This window comes from Rhynchophorus ferrugineus, unplaced genomic scaffold, assembly GCF_030347505.1.
Source record: "Rhynchophorus ferrugineus isolate W39M unplaced genomic scaffold, kcgeb_rfMv2 rfM10, whole genome shotgun sequence".
In the NCBI taxonomy this organism is placed as follows: Eukaryota; Metazoa; Arthropoda; class Insecta; order Coleoptera; family Curculionidae; genus Rhynchophorus; species Rhynchophorus ferrugineus.
In genome coordinates this window covers 13,220,155-13,233,497 of record NW_027472589.1, presented here as the reverse complement: position 1 = coordinate 13,233,497, position 13,343 = coordinate 13,220,155, and the positions used below count along the sequence as shown (strand labels likewise).

The window sequence follows — 13,343 nt, the reverse complement described above, 5'->3', positions numbered from 1 at the left end:
AAAGAAAGAAATATGGTAAGAATGAAGTAACATTTGCAGAAGAAGTTAGTCATCTAGCTTAATATGTATTGGGGTTAGTAAAGTTAATAATACGTCAAGAAAATTATTGTATTGGAACTGAAATTGCGGATAAGCCCAACAGTATTTATTTATTAGATGCAAAGTTGATTCTTCTCTCATGCACTCTTTAGCTAATAGTTCAATCTACGCATAAAAATCGAAGTTAAATAAATAAATATATTTAAATATTTAATTACACTTATTCTGTAAATTTTGAAGCATCTAACACGTTCGGTTACTAACAAACCCGCTTTTTGAACAATTTGCGACCTTTATTACAAATATTCCATAGACAATAAGTATATATATTCATATATATTGGTATATATGTTTATTTAAATATGGTTGAAAGTTGTATAACCCTATATATAATATTTATGGCCTATTCAAAGTTATTTTGTATATATGTCATCTAAATTTGTGACGTCAAAACATCGCAATATTGTTTTTCACCAACTCTGAGTTTTAGTTCAGTTTGGCTTTGACATACGACAAAATTCTAATCAAAATAAAAACAATTGGACAAAAATTCTATCAAATATAATTTATTTTAACATTATGATATATCTAAAAGCTTCAGTTAATTTTTCAGCCACAACAGTTTATAGGTTACAGTTATATCCCCTTATCACTAATGCGTACAAGAATTTTGCATACGTCTGATAACTTCACGGCTTTGACAGGATCATTCGTTTACTGTTCGAACTAATCAGACAGCATTATGTCTCTTTTCAACTAGAATAAAATGAGAAGGAAAATATTGTCTGATTCTAAAATGAATTTACAAATTGCGGTAGGCAATACCTTAAATATCTTGATAACATATATATAAAAAACTTTGAATAGACTACATATATTGAATCTATTGTGCACAGATAACCTTATTAAGGCAAAGTATCATTTAATTAAATTACACTGAACGCAAAACCTACTACAAGTTCGTTTAATTAGTTCTGAAGTAGCTAAACTTGCTGAAACTAATTATCCCTCTTATATATACAATAATAGCTATTCAAATTAACCAAGTCGAATAAAATCCTATATTTCCTCAACAAAATAACCCATTCAAGCTAAAATAAGAAGCTACGTACTAGGGCTTGTGCGAAGTCACGGGTTAATAGTAGAAAAAATTAGGTCGTTGTCCATTTCCATTAGCATGATAATGACGTCTCCAGCCAATTTTGTGACGGCGAGGCGATATTCAACGAATGTAGAAGATCGATGGTTTTATTTGTCAATAAATCGAAATTGATTTGTAGAAAATCATTATAGAGACGTTGCCTTTATTAAGTGGCTATGTAGGTCAACATATATGTTATACTCATTTTTTTCAATGCGTTGTTTCATATAAGGAAATTCTATTTTTAATAAATCTAAATTTAAAACTTTAAATGCAAACAAAAACCTATTTATTTTATTAATATGACGAAGACCAGAACCAATTCGAATGGATCAATGATCTTAGGTACCCTTACATTATGATGTTGAAAAAAGAGCTCCAATAACCGAGTGGCATATACCCCAGCAACGAGCATTTGTAATATACCTCGCTATACATACCTTGCCTTCATCGAGCTCCTGGTCCTCCACTAGTTTTCGAATACGCGGATAAAGCCAAACTGAAAGGTTATATTAAACATAGATGAACATCAAATTATACATGCACTTACCTTTAGAATAGTTGAGATACTCAGTGAAGAATTCATTAAGAATTAAATGAATAAATCAGAAAGGATATAAGACACAGTTTATAAACAACTAATCATCAATCATTAATTCATAAAAAACTTTATTAACTCTTCAAATTCATCTACTATGCCAATATATGTTGTTAAAAGTGGAATATTATCATATATCATATTATTAAGGAAGCCTGACATCCACCAACAACTTTGGTACAATATGGATTGAAATTAACATAAAAAAAGTTATATCTAAAAATGTAATGATACGTCGTTGACATGAAACGTATTTAATATACAGAAGAAAGAATTCTTAGAATAGATAATACTTTAATAAATTATTGATCATCAATGAACAATCTACCTCAAAACCTTAACATAAGCGCACTTAATAACTTTCCATTAATATTATCATAATTGACCTACTAATACAGACCAATTTGTTGAAGGTGTTACAAACATCTGGCGGCATATGGATTGAAATTAACATAACAAAAGTTCTAGTCAAAATTTAATAATACTATTGATATTAAACGTATTTAATGTACAAAAGCAGGAGAATACTTAGAATGGATAATACTTTAATAAATTGTTGATGCTATCTACTTCTACATCTTAACATAAGACTGCTCAATGACTTTCCATTATTATTATACAGGACACATTTGCTTAAAAATTACCATGTTAGGATTTCATATTCTACGTATACTTTGCCACGAATGGCAAATAACTTCCAGGATAACAGATCAATTGAAAAGTCCCCGGCCTGACCAATAGATGGCACTACTAGAATTAAATCCAAATGTTTTTTAGTTAGCACTAACCCTCAAAAGATGCGTGTATAATTTGACAGCTGACGGATAATTAGTTTGTGAATTATGGCATTTTGAGCGAAGCAACATTTGTTCTTGTAAAAAAATTGATAAAAATGAAATTCGCGTATTGATAAAATATTGCTTTTTGAAGGGAAAATCTATAGTTGAAGCAAAAACTTGACTTGATGCCGAGTTTCCGGACACTGTCCCAGGAAAATCAATCATCAATAATTGGTATGCTACGTTTAGACGTGGTGAAATGAGTACCGACGACGGTGAACGCAGTGGACGCCCGAAAAAGGTTGTTAACGATGAAAACATTTAAAAAATCCACAAAATAATTTTGAATGACAGTCTAAAGATATCAATTGAACGTGTATATCATATCATTCACGAATATTTGGTTATGAGGAAGCTCTGTGCAAAGTGGGTGCCGCGCGAGCTTACTTTTGACCAAAAACAACGACGACTTGATGATTTGGAGCAGTGTTTGAAGATGATCAAGCGTAATAAACCCAAGTTTTGCGTCGATATGCATCGAGTGGACTGCACAGGATGAACCCGCTCCAAAGCGTGGGAAAACGCAACAGTCGGCTGGCAAGGTTATGGCGTCTATATTTAGAGATGCGCATGGAATAATTTTCATTGACTACCTTGAGAAAGGAAGAACCATCAACAGCGACTATCCCATAGCGATATTGCACCATTTGAAGAAAAAGAATGTGCTGCTTCACCAAGACAATTCACCGTGTCACAAGTCACTGAAAAAACGATGGCAAAAATCCATGAAATGTGCTTCGAATTGCTTCCTCATCCACCGTATTCTTCAGATCTGGACCCCAGCAACTATTTCCTGTTCTCAGATCTCAAAAGAATGCTCGACGTGAAGAAATTTTCGTCGAATCGCCGAAACTGACGCCTGTTTTGAAGCAAAGGACAAAACGTACTAAAAAATTGGTATCGAAAAGTTGGAGGGTTGCTATAATCAGTGTATCGCCCTTTGAAAGGAATTATCGTGAATAAAAAAAACTAATTTTGGCAAAAAATGTATTTTACTATGGTAGCCAGGGGACTTTTCAATTGACTTGTTATATTATAAAAGAAAGACACGAGCGACAAGAAAATAAATGAATATTTTAACACTTCTGTAGTGGTTTTGATGCAACACCAATTATGGTTCTAAAGCATATTTTATTTTATTTTAAGCTAATCATTTAAACATAGTTATATCAATTCATGAATTAGGAAAAGCTTCTTTTCAATATATGCTACTCTTGGAAAGTAAACAATTTCAGATTGAAAAAAGTCTTATTACATTATGCAGGTTATAAGCTGGTTATAAGGTTCTTGATAATTGTAGCAATAGTTTCAGTAATTTTCCAGGCAATATTTTTACGCACGGAATAAAAATACGAAGAATTAACTCAACTTATAATACTATCGTATACGATAATAAATGACAATCGTTACTGCTACCAAGTGAATTGTGATAGTCCTTGAACTAATTTTATTTCGCCGCATTGAATATATGAATGGATAGAGGTAATCACGGTTTCCACGGACCTTGTTTTTTTTAACCCGATGTTGACTGGTGGATCGATGATTTATAAGCATTAACACCGTCAGATCGCGCCACCGTACAGCTTCCTTCAGAATTTTATTTAGAATAATGAAAACAATGACCTACATAACAATTGACAGAACGGAGTATTTTAGAATATTGTTTCTATAGTATTTTGGATATAAACGATACTGATGTTACATGAGAAATTAAAGGGATCCACAGTACCCATAATGGCTCCAATGAAATGAACTCTAAAATATTGAGAAGGTTTCTCTCGCATTAAGTCCGATATAACGAAAACAACGTTCTTGATTGAATTAAATTGAATCTATGCAACTAAAAACTGGTAGAAGTTGTTTTATTCGAGATTAGAGACTGATTTTGAGTTGAGAAGCATCTAGAGATTGCCTTCTTTCACGTGGAGGTAAGAGAAACTCTACGGATATAATAGAAACATGCATATTATAGAAAACATAAGAAATAACTATGTAAAAATTCATTGGAATGTTAGTTAATGAGACAGGAAAAATGCAACTCTAGAGCCAGAAACTCTAGAAGATTCATGTTGAGAAGTTCATGTCTCGTTCAAAGTCCTCTGAGTCGTTTTTTCTTTATTATAGTTTATGTTAATTAAATTAAATTAAATGGATTCAACTAAAAAACTGGTAGTTGTTTCATTCAAGGTTAGAGGCTGATTATGAATTGAGACTGTCTTCTTTCACGTGGTGGAAAGAAAAAGTCAAAGGATTTTGTTACATGCACATTATTAAAAAATTAAAGAAATAACCATGTAAAAATTAATTGTAAGGCTGGATAATGGGATAGGAAAATGCATGTATTATTTTACTGTAGACCATGTTAAGCTAAACCTCAAAATTATTAATAAGATTATACAAAATTATACAATTATTTATTATTATACAATTACAAATAACACAAAATAGTATATTTGACTGCTGATCAAGTGAAAAAAGTGTCTTGTCTAAACACTATTTAGAAGATCATATTATTTTCTAATTCTTGACTGCATGTTGTAAAAACTGAATGGAAATAACTGCACCACACTATTTTTATCTCGTACTTATCCTTCGTGTATGAATATAATTGAAAGTTGATGTAACCACCAGATAATACTTAAATGAAGTTAAAAAAATATTACCTTGTTACTAGTCGTTGCCAATTCACCTACAATTTAAATGTAGGTATACATTTAGGAAGTGTCATCGGATCTATCTTAGTCTCTGGTGTAATTATGTTTATGTATTAACACACTTAAATGGACTTCACATATTCTGCACAAAAACAAATGGTTTGAATATTTTCAGTCTGTGTCCTGTTCTGGTGTTATCCGTTACAGTACGTTGTATTATGTCAGCATTGATATGAGAATGAATATGTCTTTCCTCATGTATTCCCTTTACAATTCGCTTGAGTGAAGGTCGGTTGAAGGCTTCGGAGTAGGTAATCAGTCTTGTGGTATCTGGATGCACCAACAATACTTCTCAGGACAATGTTCTCGAAAACTTGTATTTCATTTACACAATTGAATTTTGTATGTCCATATAGATGTATAAATACTTGCTTGTATAACAGCAATGTAATGATAATTGACCAACACATTAACCAATACATTTTTAAAAGTTTTACTTACGATTAAAAAAAAGGTGAAGTAAATTGAAGAACTATCACCTACAGTGAAAAAATTGACCTGTTATAACAAACCCAAATATAGAAAATCATAGATTAACCTCAACCAACTATAGACATCAGTAGCAAATCAAATGTATGTATTTGGCAGCATCTGAAAGGAGTGATTTAGCACAAACTGCTAAAACCAAATGAAATTAAATCAAATCGATCTGAAAACATCCATCGTTTTTTTCAGATGTTGCTAAATTCGATTACCACCTGCCTTGAACATGAATGCATGGAACAAGCACTATCAGGCACATTTTAGACTGGTCTCTTACACGACAGCTAAGTAAAAGTAATTCAAATCATTTCGATTTACATAAGTTTTGTTTAAACAAAAAATACTACCAATTAATTCCAACACCTATTATACATATCTGAAAAGTGTATTACAAATATATTATACTGTATAACATCAAAACTATTTAAGGACATCATAAATTTCAATATAACGAGCAATAAAGATAAATGATTATTTTTATTCAATTAATTTGCAATATTGCTAAGAATAGCCTTATTATGATTATTCATCTTCAATAAAATTTTAATAATTCATGACCATAAAGTGCGTGTAGCTTAATATATTATTTATGGCTTATCATCAAATTAGTGTATGTAATAAATTGGATATAAAAAATTATTCACAATGCCTCTTGGAGATAACTTTAAACGAAACAGCGAATTTATTAAGAAAGGCATTACATATTTACCTAGTTTTCTTTGAAAAAATCGATACAATACTATACATTTTCACTGGGTGCACGCCATAACTTCGTCGATGCAAGGGCTGCGCTAGACCTTGACCCGGTTGAGTCCGTTTCACGCCATCAGTTTTATGAATAGAAGCGGCTATTAAAGTTTTGACAGCGTGGCTTTTTATCGGGTCTAACTGGGGTAATTCATTAACTATTAATGATCGAAATAAGGATAAGGTAAATGCATAGGATATTTAGATTCATTCAAATATTCATGGTAATCCAGCAAATTAAGTGGAAAATAAGTTTTAAAGAAACTCTTTAATTTAGATATGGTTTAGAATAATTAGTAGGATAATACATTAGTTTTGATGGATTTTTGTCAATAATACTTACCTGCTTTGTCAGATATTCATAACGAGGCAGCAAATTAATTAGAAAATAAGTTAACAAAACTCCTTAATTTAGGTATGGTTTAGAGTAATTATTTTTAAAGATAATGCATTAGTTTTGATGGATTTTTGAGCGCATAATATAATTTCTCGCTTTGGTACATCGATTTGTTTTAGTAAAGCAATATTTACAATAACATAAAATAATCTCCTTCGTTGGCTCAAAAGATGTTCGTTGTTAGTTTTAACACACTTCTAAATAGTGTTTTTTTATTAATAATGTAAGTACGTTATTCCTACAATCATACATAGTATATAACAAAATAGGGTGTAAGAGACATTCAAAAAAATTAAACGTTTTTTCTTATTCATACCATCATTTCAGAACAAAATAAAAGAACGGTTTAATAAAAGTTTACCCATCACGGACTATTACTTTTTCATACTTTTTGGGTAAATGTCGAATTAGATACAATCCAAATTAGGAGCAAATTTTATCGATTTTTACAAAAATCAGTGGCCAAATCCTATTGCATAGTTTTAATTGCAACTAATAATGAGAAGATACAATGTCTCATAGTATATAGTTCAAACGGGCCAACTGCAATAACGCTATCGGCAAGTTGAACTGCCCATAGTTTAGTGTTGTATGTCTTTCCAACAAGCCGCCAGATATATAGTAAACCCATAAAAGTAAATATATTAACTGGGTATAACATACGTAATAACTCTCTTCAGGAGATTGTAGAATATATATTTTTTATCGCTAGTAATAAACCATATAAAAAATATTCTGTTTTTAAATCTTCCGTATATCTGTCTTGTTTTTGGTTATTCCAGTTCATTTGACACAGATCTTCATCGTGTAATACTCCCAAATTATCTTTTTACAGGACTGATCAATACTCTTGAAACCTTGAGACCATTTACTACATAATTTGATCATTAATATACTATTATCACCATAAAATTCACATTCCATATTGCAAAATTGTGTTTCAACATAAAACGTGACATATCATCAGATCGAAGAACAGGAACATTGTATCAATGTCAAAGAGATATAAACTAAATATTAATCACAGATGTCTAACTTCTTCCAAACCACTGATATTATCTATAATGCAATATTAATATGACACATTCTCAAAATACACAAAGGATGAAACAATTTATACCATTAATCTTGTCTCACAACAAGTATTTTCTTTCATCATCAAGGAATCTCCTAACATCACAGGTCATTTCGATATAACCGATTTGTATACACACACCTCAAGTGGTCAATAACCACGAAAATGCATACGAATAAGCTAAACCAAAGCTGGTATTATACCAAGACTTCAATCTCCTTGTCATTGGTACAGATTCTCAACATTACGAAATTCTATTACGCCTATTACCTACTAGGCAACAATATTATTTAAATGCTTAAAGACACTTAGAATGAGAAACTTAGTACCCATCATTTGGGTTTTTTTTCATGCTGTTATCAAAGGAAACCAAGCAGTGAACTGGCCAGCCGAAAACCTGTCTGGGTGTACCTTATCCAAGCAACAAGGACTAATTATAAAATAGGAACTGCTAAAAGATAACAAGCCATCGCCCAACTCCTAGAAATGTCAAGTTACTTCTTTACTAACATATGCCATTAAGAAAAGAATAGAGAATTTTAAGTCATGAACAGCTAGGTGGAAGTGTTAAGTATTAAGGAAAGACAGAAATAATAATATAAATATAATATAATATAATAATAATATTAATTTTTGGGAGAATTAATAGATTAAGTTATATTAAACTGATCGATAAACAGTTAAATAAGGAACAAAATGTTCCGGTCAGAATTATATTATCCAACAAACAACATCAATGCTGATGTTCATACTGCGAAACCAAAAAAAGAAAGGGATTTTTTTTTAGAAATGGATATTGCCCTTTCTTGGTTATTGAAAATAGTTGGGGTAAGCTAACACGTATTGTATACTCAAATGATAAATAATTCGATAATGTTGAACAACTGTAAAATGCTAACCATGAGTGGAAAAGGTTAAATCAAGATACTGTTAAAAGGCTATATGAAACGCTGCGAAAGAGACTGATTTATTAAGGAAAATTAAAAATATTGGTCAGTTCAATTATTGTCACCTAATTGCTATAGTTTCGTCAGGTAGTAACGAGCCGCACGGTTTTAAGCGGAACCTATAGGCAAAGGATAGCTGTCTCTTTGCAATACTCATATGACCATATACCATACAAACACACCATAACAAACCGCAGTTATTTGCAGAATGTAAAAACTTAAAAATTATTTTTATTAAGAGCTGCAATGAAAAATATTAAGTGTGTTCAAATTTTGTCTCGGAGTATAATTAAACATTTTTACAGGTATGAGACTCTAGGTCTATACTAGTGTAGGAACTATCGACTGTTTCAGTCGCTATTTTTGGTTCTACTAGTTTCATTCGACTGATTTTTTAAGTTTCTGGTAGCAGCCGCGACCTTGACAAAAATGTACCCAATTTATGCCTTGTACGTAGATCTATATATAATATATGTAGTTTGCTTGTAAATAACAATATATTGTATATGAATATTATAGCATTTTGGTACGATATTTTTCAAGATTGGTAATGTTAAGGGTAAACAGATTGAAATTGGGAATGATAAATAGTAAAATATGTTGACTCTTTTTATAGCAATAAGAGGTAATATTTCAATTATTATCTCGATAATTGTTAAAAAAAATATTTCCGTTCAATAATAAATAAAGTATTTATGTCATTTCATTCAAGTCATTTTTAACTATGTCATCGATCAGTTTTTTTTCTATGATTAGGCATATTATTAATTTTTATGTAATATTTTGGGTTATTGTATATCTTTACTTTTTAGGTTTTGTCTAAGTTCTATTGTATTGTCTACGATTATTATAGTACGTAGAACAACAGGATTTGTTGGGTATTATTCCATTCTGTAGAAGAATTCCATTTATTTTTACAGATCCACAGAACATTTAAAAATAAAAGTAATTCTACTTCGTTTAAAATTAAATTATAAATTGCATGCTATGTATTATTGTTATTATTATTATAGTATTCAGTATTTTTTTAAAAGTTAGTTCGTAAAGGAATTTATACATCTCCGTGTCGCTTATACTACCGTTGGAAAATATTACCATATATATAAAAGAATATCATAATATATACAAGAAGGGATTCGTACATCCTCGTCTGACATCACCAATTAAACTAAATAGCTGAACCGTGCATTTGACCGGAAATAGTAATTACTGCTTTCAGTCGCTAGTGGTTTGACTATCGGCTGTTTCGAATGTTTTCAGTCGATAGTTCCTAACGCTAGTCTATACTATAAGCTCATATTTTGAAATTTGTACATATAGCTTATATTTAGGTATTCTGGGCACTTTTTTTAATTTCTATATAAATTTTAAACCAGCAAGCTAGACGTGTTTAAAGGTGTGTTACAAACAACTACTCTATGTAAAAACCACCACATTCCATATAATTGCTCCACTTCAGACATCAGACATGCCGAAGACTCTGGTTTTAAATATGATTCGTTTTCGTCGATAACACGCAAGATTGTTAAGGGGTACTTTCAGAAACTTCACAACTGATAAGTTTACTCAATTAGAAAACAAATTATTGTGTATACTAAATGTTAGTTTCTCTGAGGCTATTTAATTAATATTCTTCATTTGTTGTTCAAGCTTTATTCGAATTTTAAAAACTCCCTTTCCCTGCTTGTTTTATTTATTGCGAGCTTTACATTCAACAAAAAGTAGGAAGGTCGTTAAAGGAAAGGCAACGAAAGGAGGTTTTCCGAATCGATTCGTAATGGTTTGTTAATATTGCAATTATCAACAAAACGCTAACAACATAAAACGACGTCCGCATTTTAACGAGCTTTTCTATTCATAATTTTAATGGCACGAGACGGAACTGGGCCAATGTCTGGCCCAGTCCTTGTCTAAGTTGCTAAGCCGTGGCGTGCACGAAATGTAAATATGCCATATTGCATTGATTTTTTCCACTGAAAAACAGCTTATGTATTCAATGTCTTCGACTCCTTTCTGATATTTTTTGTTCTTATTTCAAGTTTCCTTGAAATAATGGAAATTCCATACAATCCGGAGGAAACTGACACGCTATAATGAACAGCATAAAAATTATTGCAGTCCGTAGGAATTATTTTCAATCAGTGTAATAAGCATATGATATATTACATATTTTTCCACTGCAAAATATTATTTATTACTTGATTCTAACTTTTTTCTCAACATTTTTTGTCATTGGTGCAATGAGCTAGTAAGTGCAACGACTCTCATCTCCCATCTTGGCTGTACGTTTGTTCATTGCCACTTAGCAATAGTTCAATCATTGACCTGATATATTTTACTTAAGAATACTTTTAAGGGCATCTTTTCACACTCCCTATACATCACATTAGAAAAAAAAACAGATCAGATCAGACTCAAAATCAAAGAACGATACTGGATGGTCGTCGGAAGATACTACCAACTTGACCTAAATTGAAAGAGATTTGTTCATCAGTCTATTATAAAGCTAATTTGGTCATATTGAGATCAAATTTTGGGGTAGCGATAAGACTCATCGCTATGTAGCAAATAAAATGAATTTAGCAAATTATTTTTAAATTTAGCAATTGCAATTGGGAGGCTGATCAACAAAATATTAAGATCCGTGTTCCTTCAACAACATTAATAAATCCATATTTAACTGTTAATTAAAATCAAACATAATCCCAACAATATGAACCGTAAGTGTTAAGTTAAAAACCCAATATGTTGGTAAATAATCATCTTATTATAATTTCAGATGAGTTAAGGATTGTTAAAGACGGAAAATATGGATCAGAAAACAACGACGTCAAGGGAGGCTGGGACGGCATGGTGGGAGAGTTAGTACGAAATGTGAGATATAATTGTCAGGTATCAAAAATCATAAAAACTCAGAACTGATATTTGGTAACAGGAAGCGGATATGGCCATCGCACCCATCACTATAACGTCGGCAAGAGAACGGGTCATCGATTTCAGTAAACCGTTCATGTCGCTAGGTATATCCATCATGATTAAGAAACCGATGAAACAGAAGCCCGGAGTTTTCAGTTTCTTGAATCCCCTGTCACAGGAAATTTGGGTATGTGGTATAAGTGTAGAAATTAAGCAAAAATAACAATTACTGTTTCTTTCAGATCAGCGTGGTGTTTGCCTTTGTCGGCGTCAGTATAGTCCTCTTTGTCGTTTCTCGATTTTCGCCATACGAATGGAGGATACTCCATCACATGGAAGAACCCGTACGGCATCCGCCACATCTTCACATGAACAGCGGTGGTACCATGGCTAATGATTTTAGTCTGTTAAACTCTCTTTGGTTTTCACTGGCAGCATTTATGCAACAAGGTATAAAAATCAACGGCTTTAAAATTTTCGACATATTGTAAATTATATATCTTTAAGGTGGAGATATATCACCCAGGTCAATATCAGGCAGGATAGTTGGCGCTTGTTGGTGGTTCTTTACGCTAATAATCATATCAAGTTACACTGCCAACTTGGCAGCTTTCTTAACCGTCGAGCGTATGGTAGCACCCATCAACTCACCAGAAGATCTGGCATCACAGACTGAAGTCGAATATGGAACACTGATGCACGGAGCTACTTGGGATTTCTTCAAAGTATGTACAACACAACAATAGTATATTCGATATATTTAAACAGTACAATAATAGAGATACACACAACAAAAATGTAAAACAATCAAGTTCATCTACATAAAGATCAATAAAGAAAATATATAAGCAACAGAATGATAATCACATTTAACAGAAAATAGCGATAGTGCAAAAGTATTATATACAGCGTTGCCAACATATGCGGAATTCCCCTATCTGCGGGGAATCTCATATTGATTGAGAGCTGATATTATGCGGAGAAAGTGCTGGGATTTTGAACAGTGGACCAATTCAACGTGGTATATTTAGAATGCATCTTTTATGTACATTCATTGCTAATTAATTCCAATAGCGTGTATCAGTCACAAACATCCTTTCCTTACAAATTGAGATCAGAACAAGAAAATATTTTGAAAATGCTGTCTTCCAGCTTCATGAGCATTAAATACTTCAAGTCTTATGTTTATACCTTAAACACTCAATTCAGCAATTCGACACATTTCATAGGTTTCAACGATCCATTATTTTCATTTATATCCACTGTAAAGCCATCAGAAAACCGAACAGCTACAAATTACACAAACAATACCCTTATTACATATTATAAGATAAAAATAAACATTAAACGGTTGAGTTATTTTTTTCATTTCTTAAAATAATTTTGAGGGAAATTTGTGGGACTCAATACATTTTTCTACTCAACTTTGGAAATTTGACTTCGGTTA

General features: G+C 31.7%; 1 protein-coding gene across 2 annotated transcripts in view; it reads left to right on the top strand.

Annotated features, from left to right (window-relative positions):
• Nucleotides 1-13,343, top strand: part of LOC143204096 (glutamate receptor 1) — a 102,036-nt gene that overhangs the window by 29,681 nt on the left and 59,012 nt on the right. For both annotated transcript variants that reach the window (XM_076416556.1, XM_076416555.1), the window contains exons 10-13: nucleotides 11,760-11,854; nucleotides 11,916-12,083; nucleotides 12,139-12,346; nucleotides 12,404-12,621. In XM_076416556.1, the coding sequence (XP_076272671.1) occupies nucleotides 11,760-11,854; nucleotides 11,916-12,083; nucleotides 12,139-12,346; nucleotides 12,404-12,621 (689 nt within the window). The remainder of the gene's footprint in view (nucleotides 1-11,759; nucleotides 11,855-11,915; nucleotides 12,084-12,138; nucleotides 12,347-12,403; nucleotides 12,622-13,343) is intronic.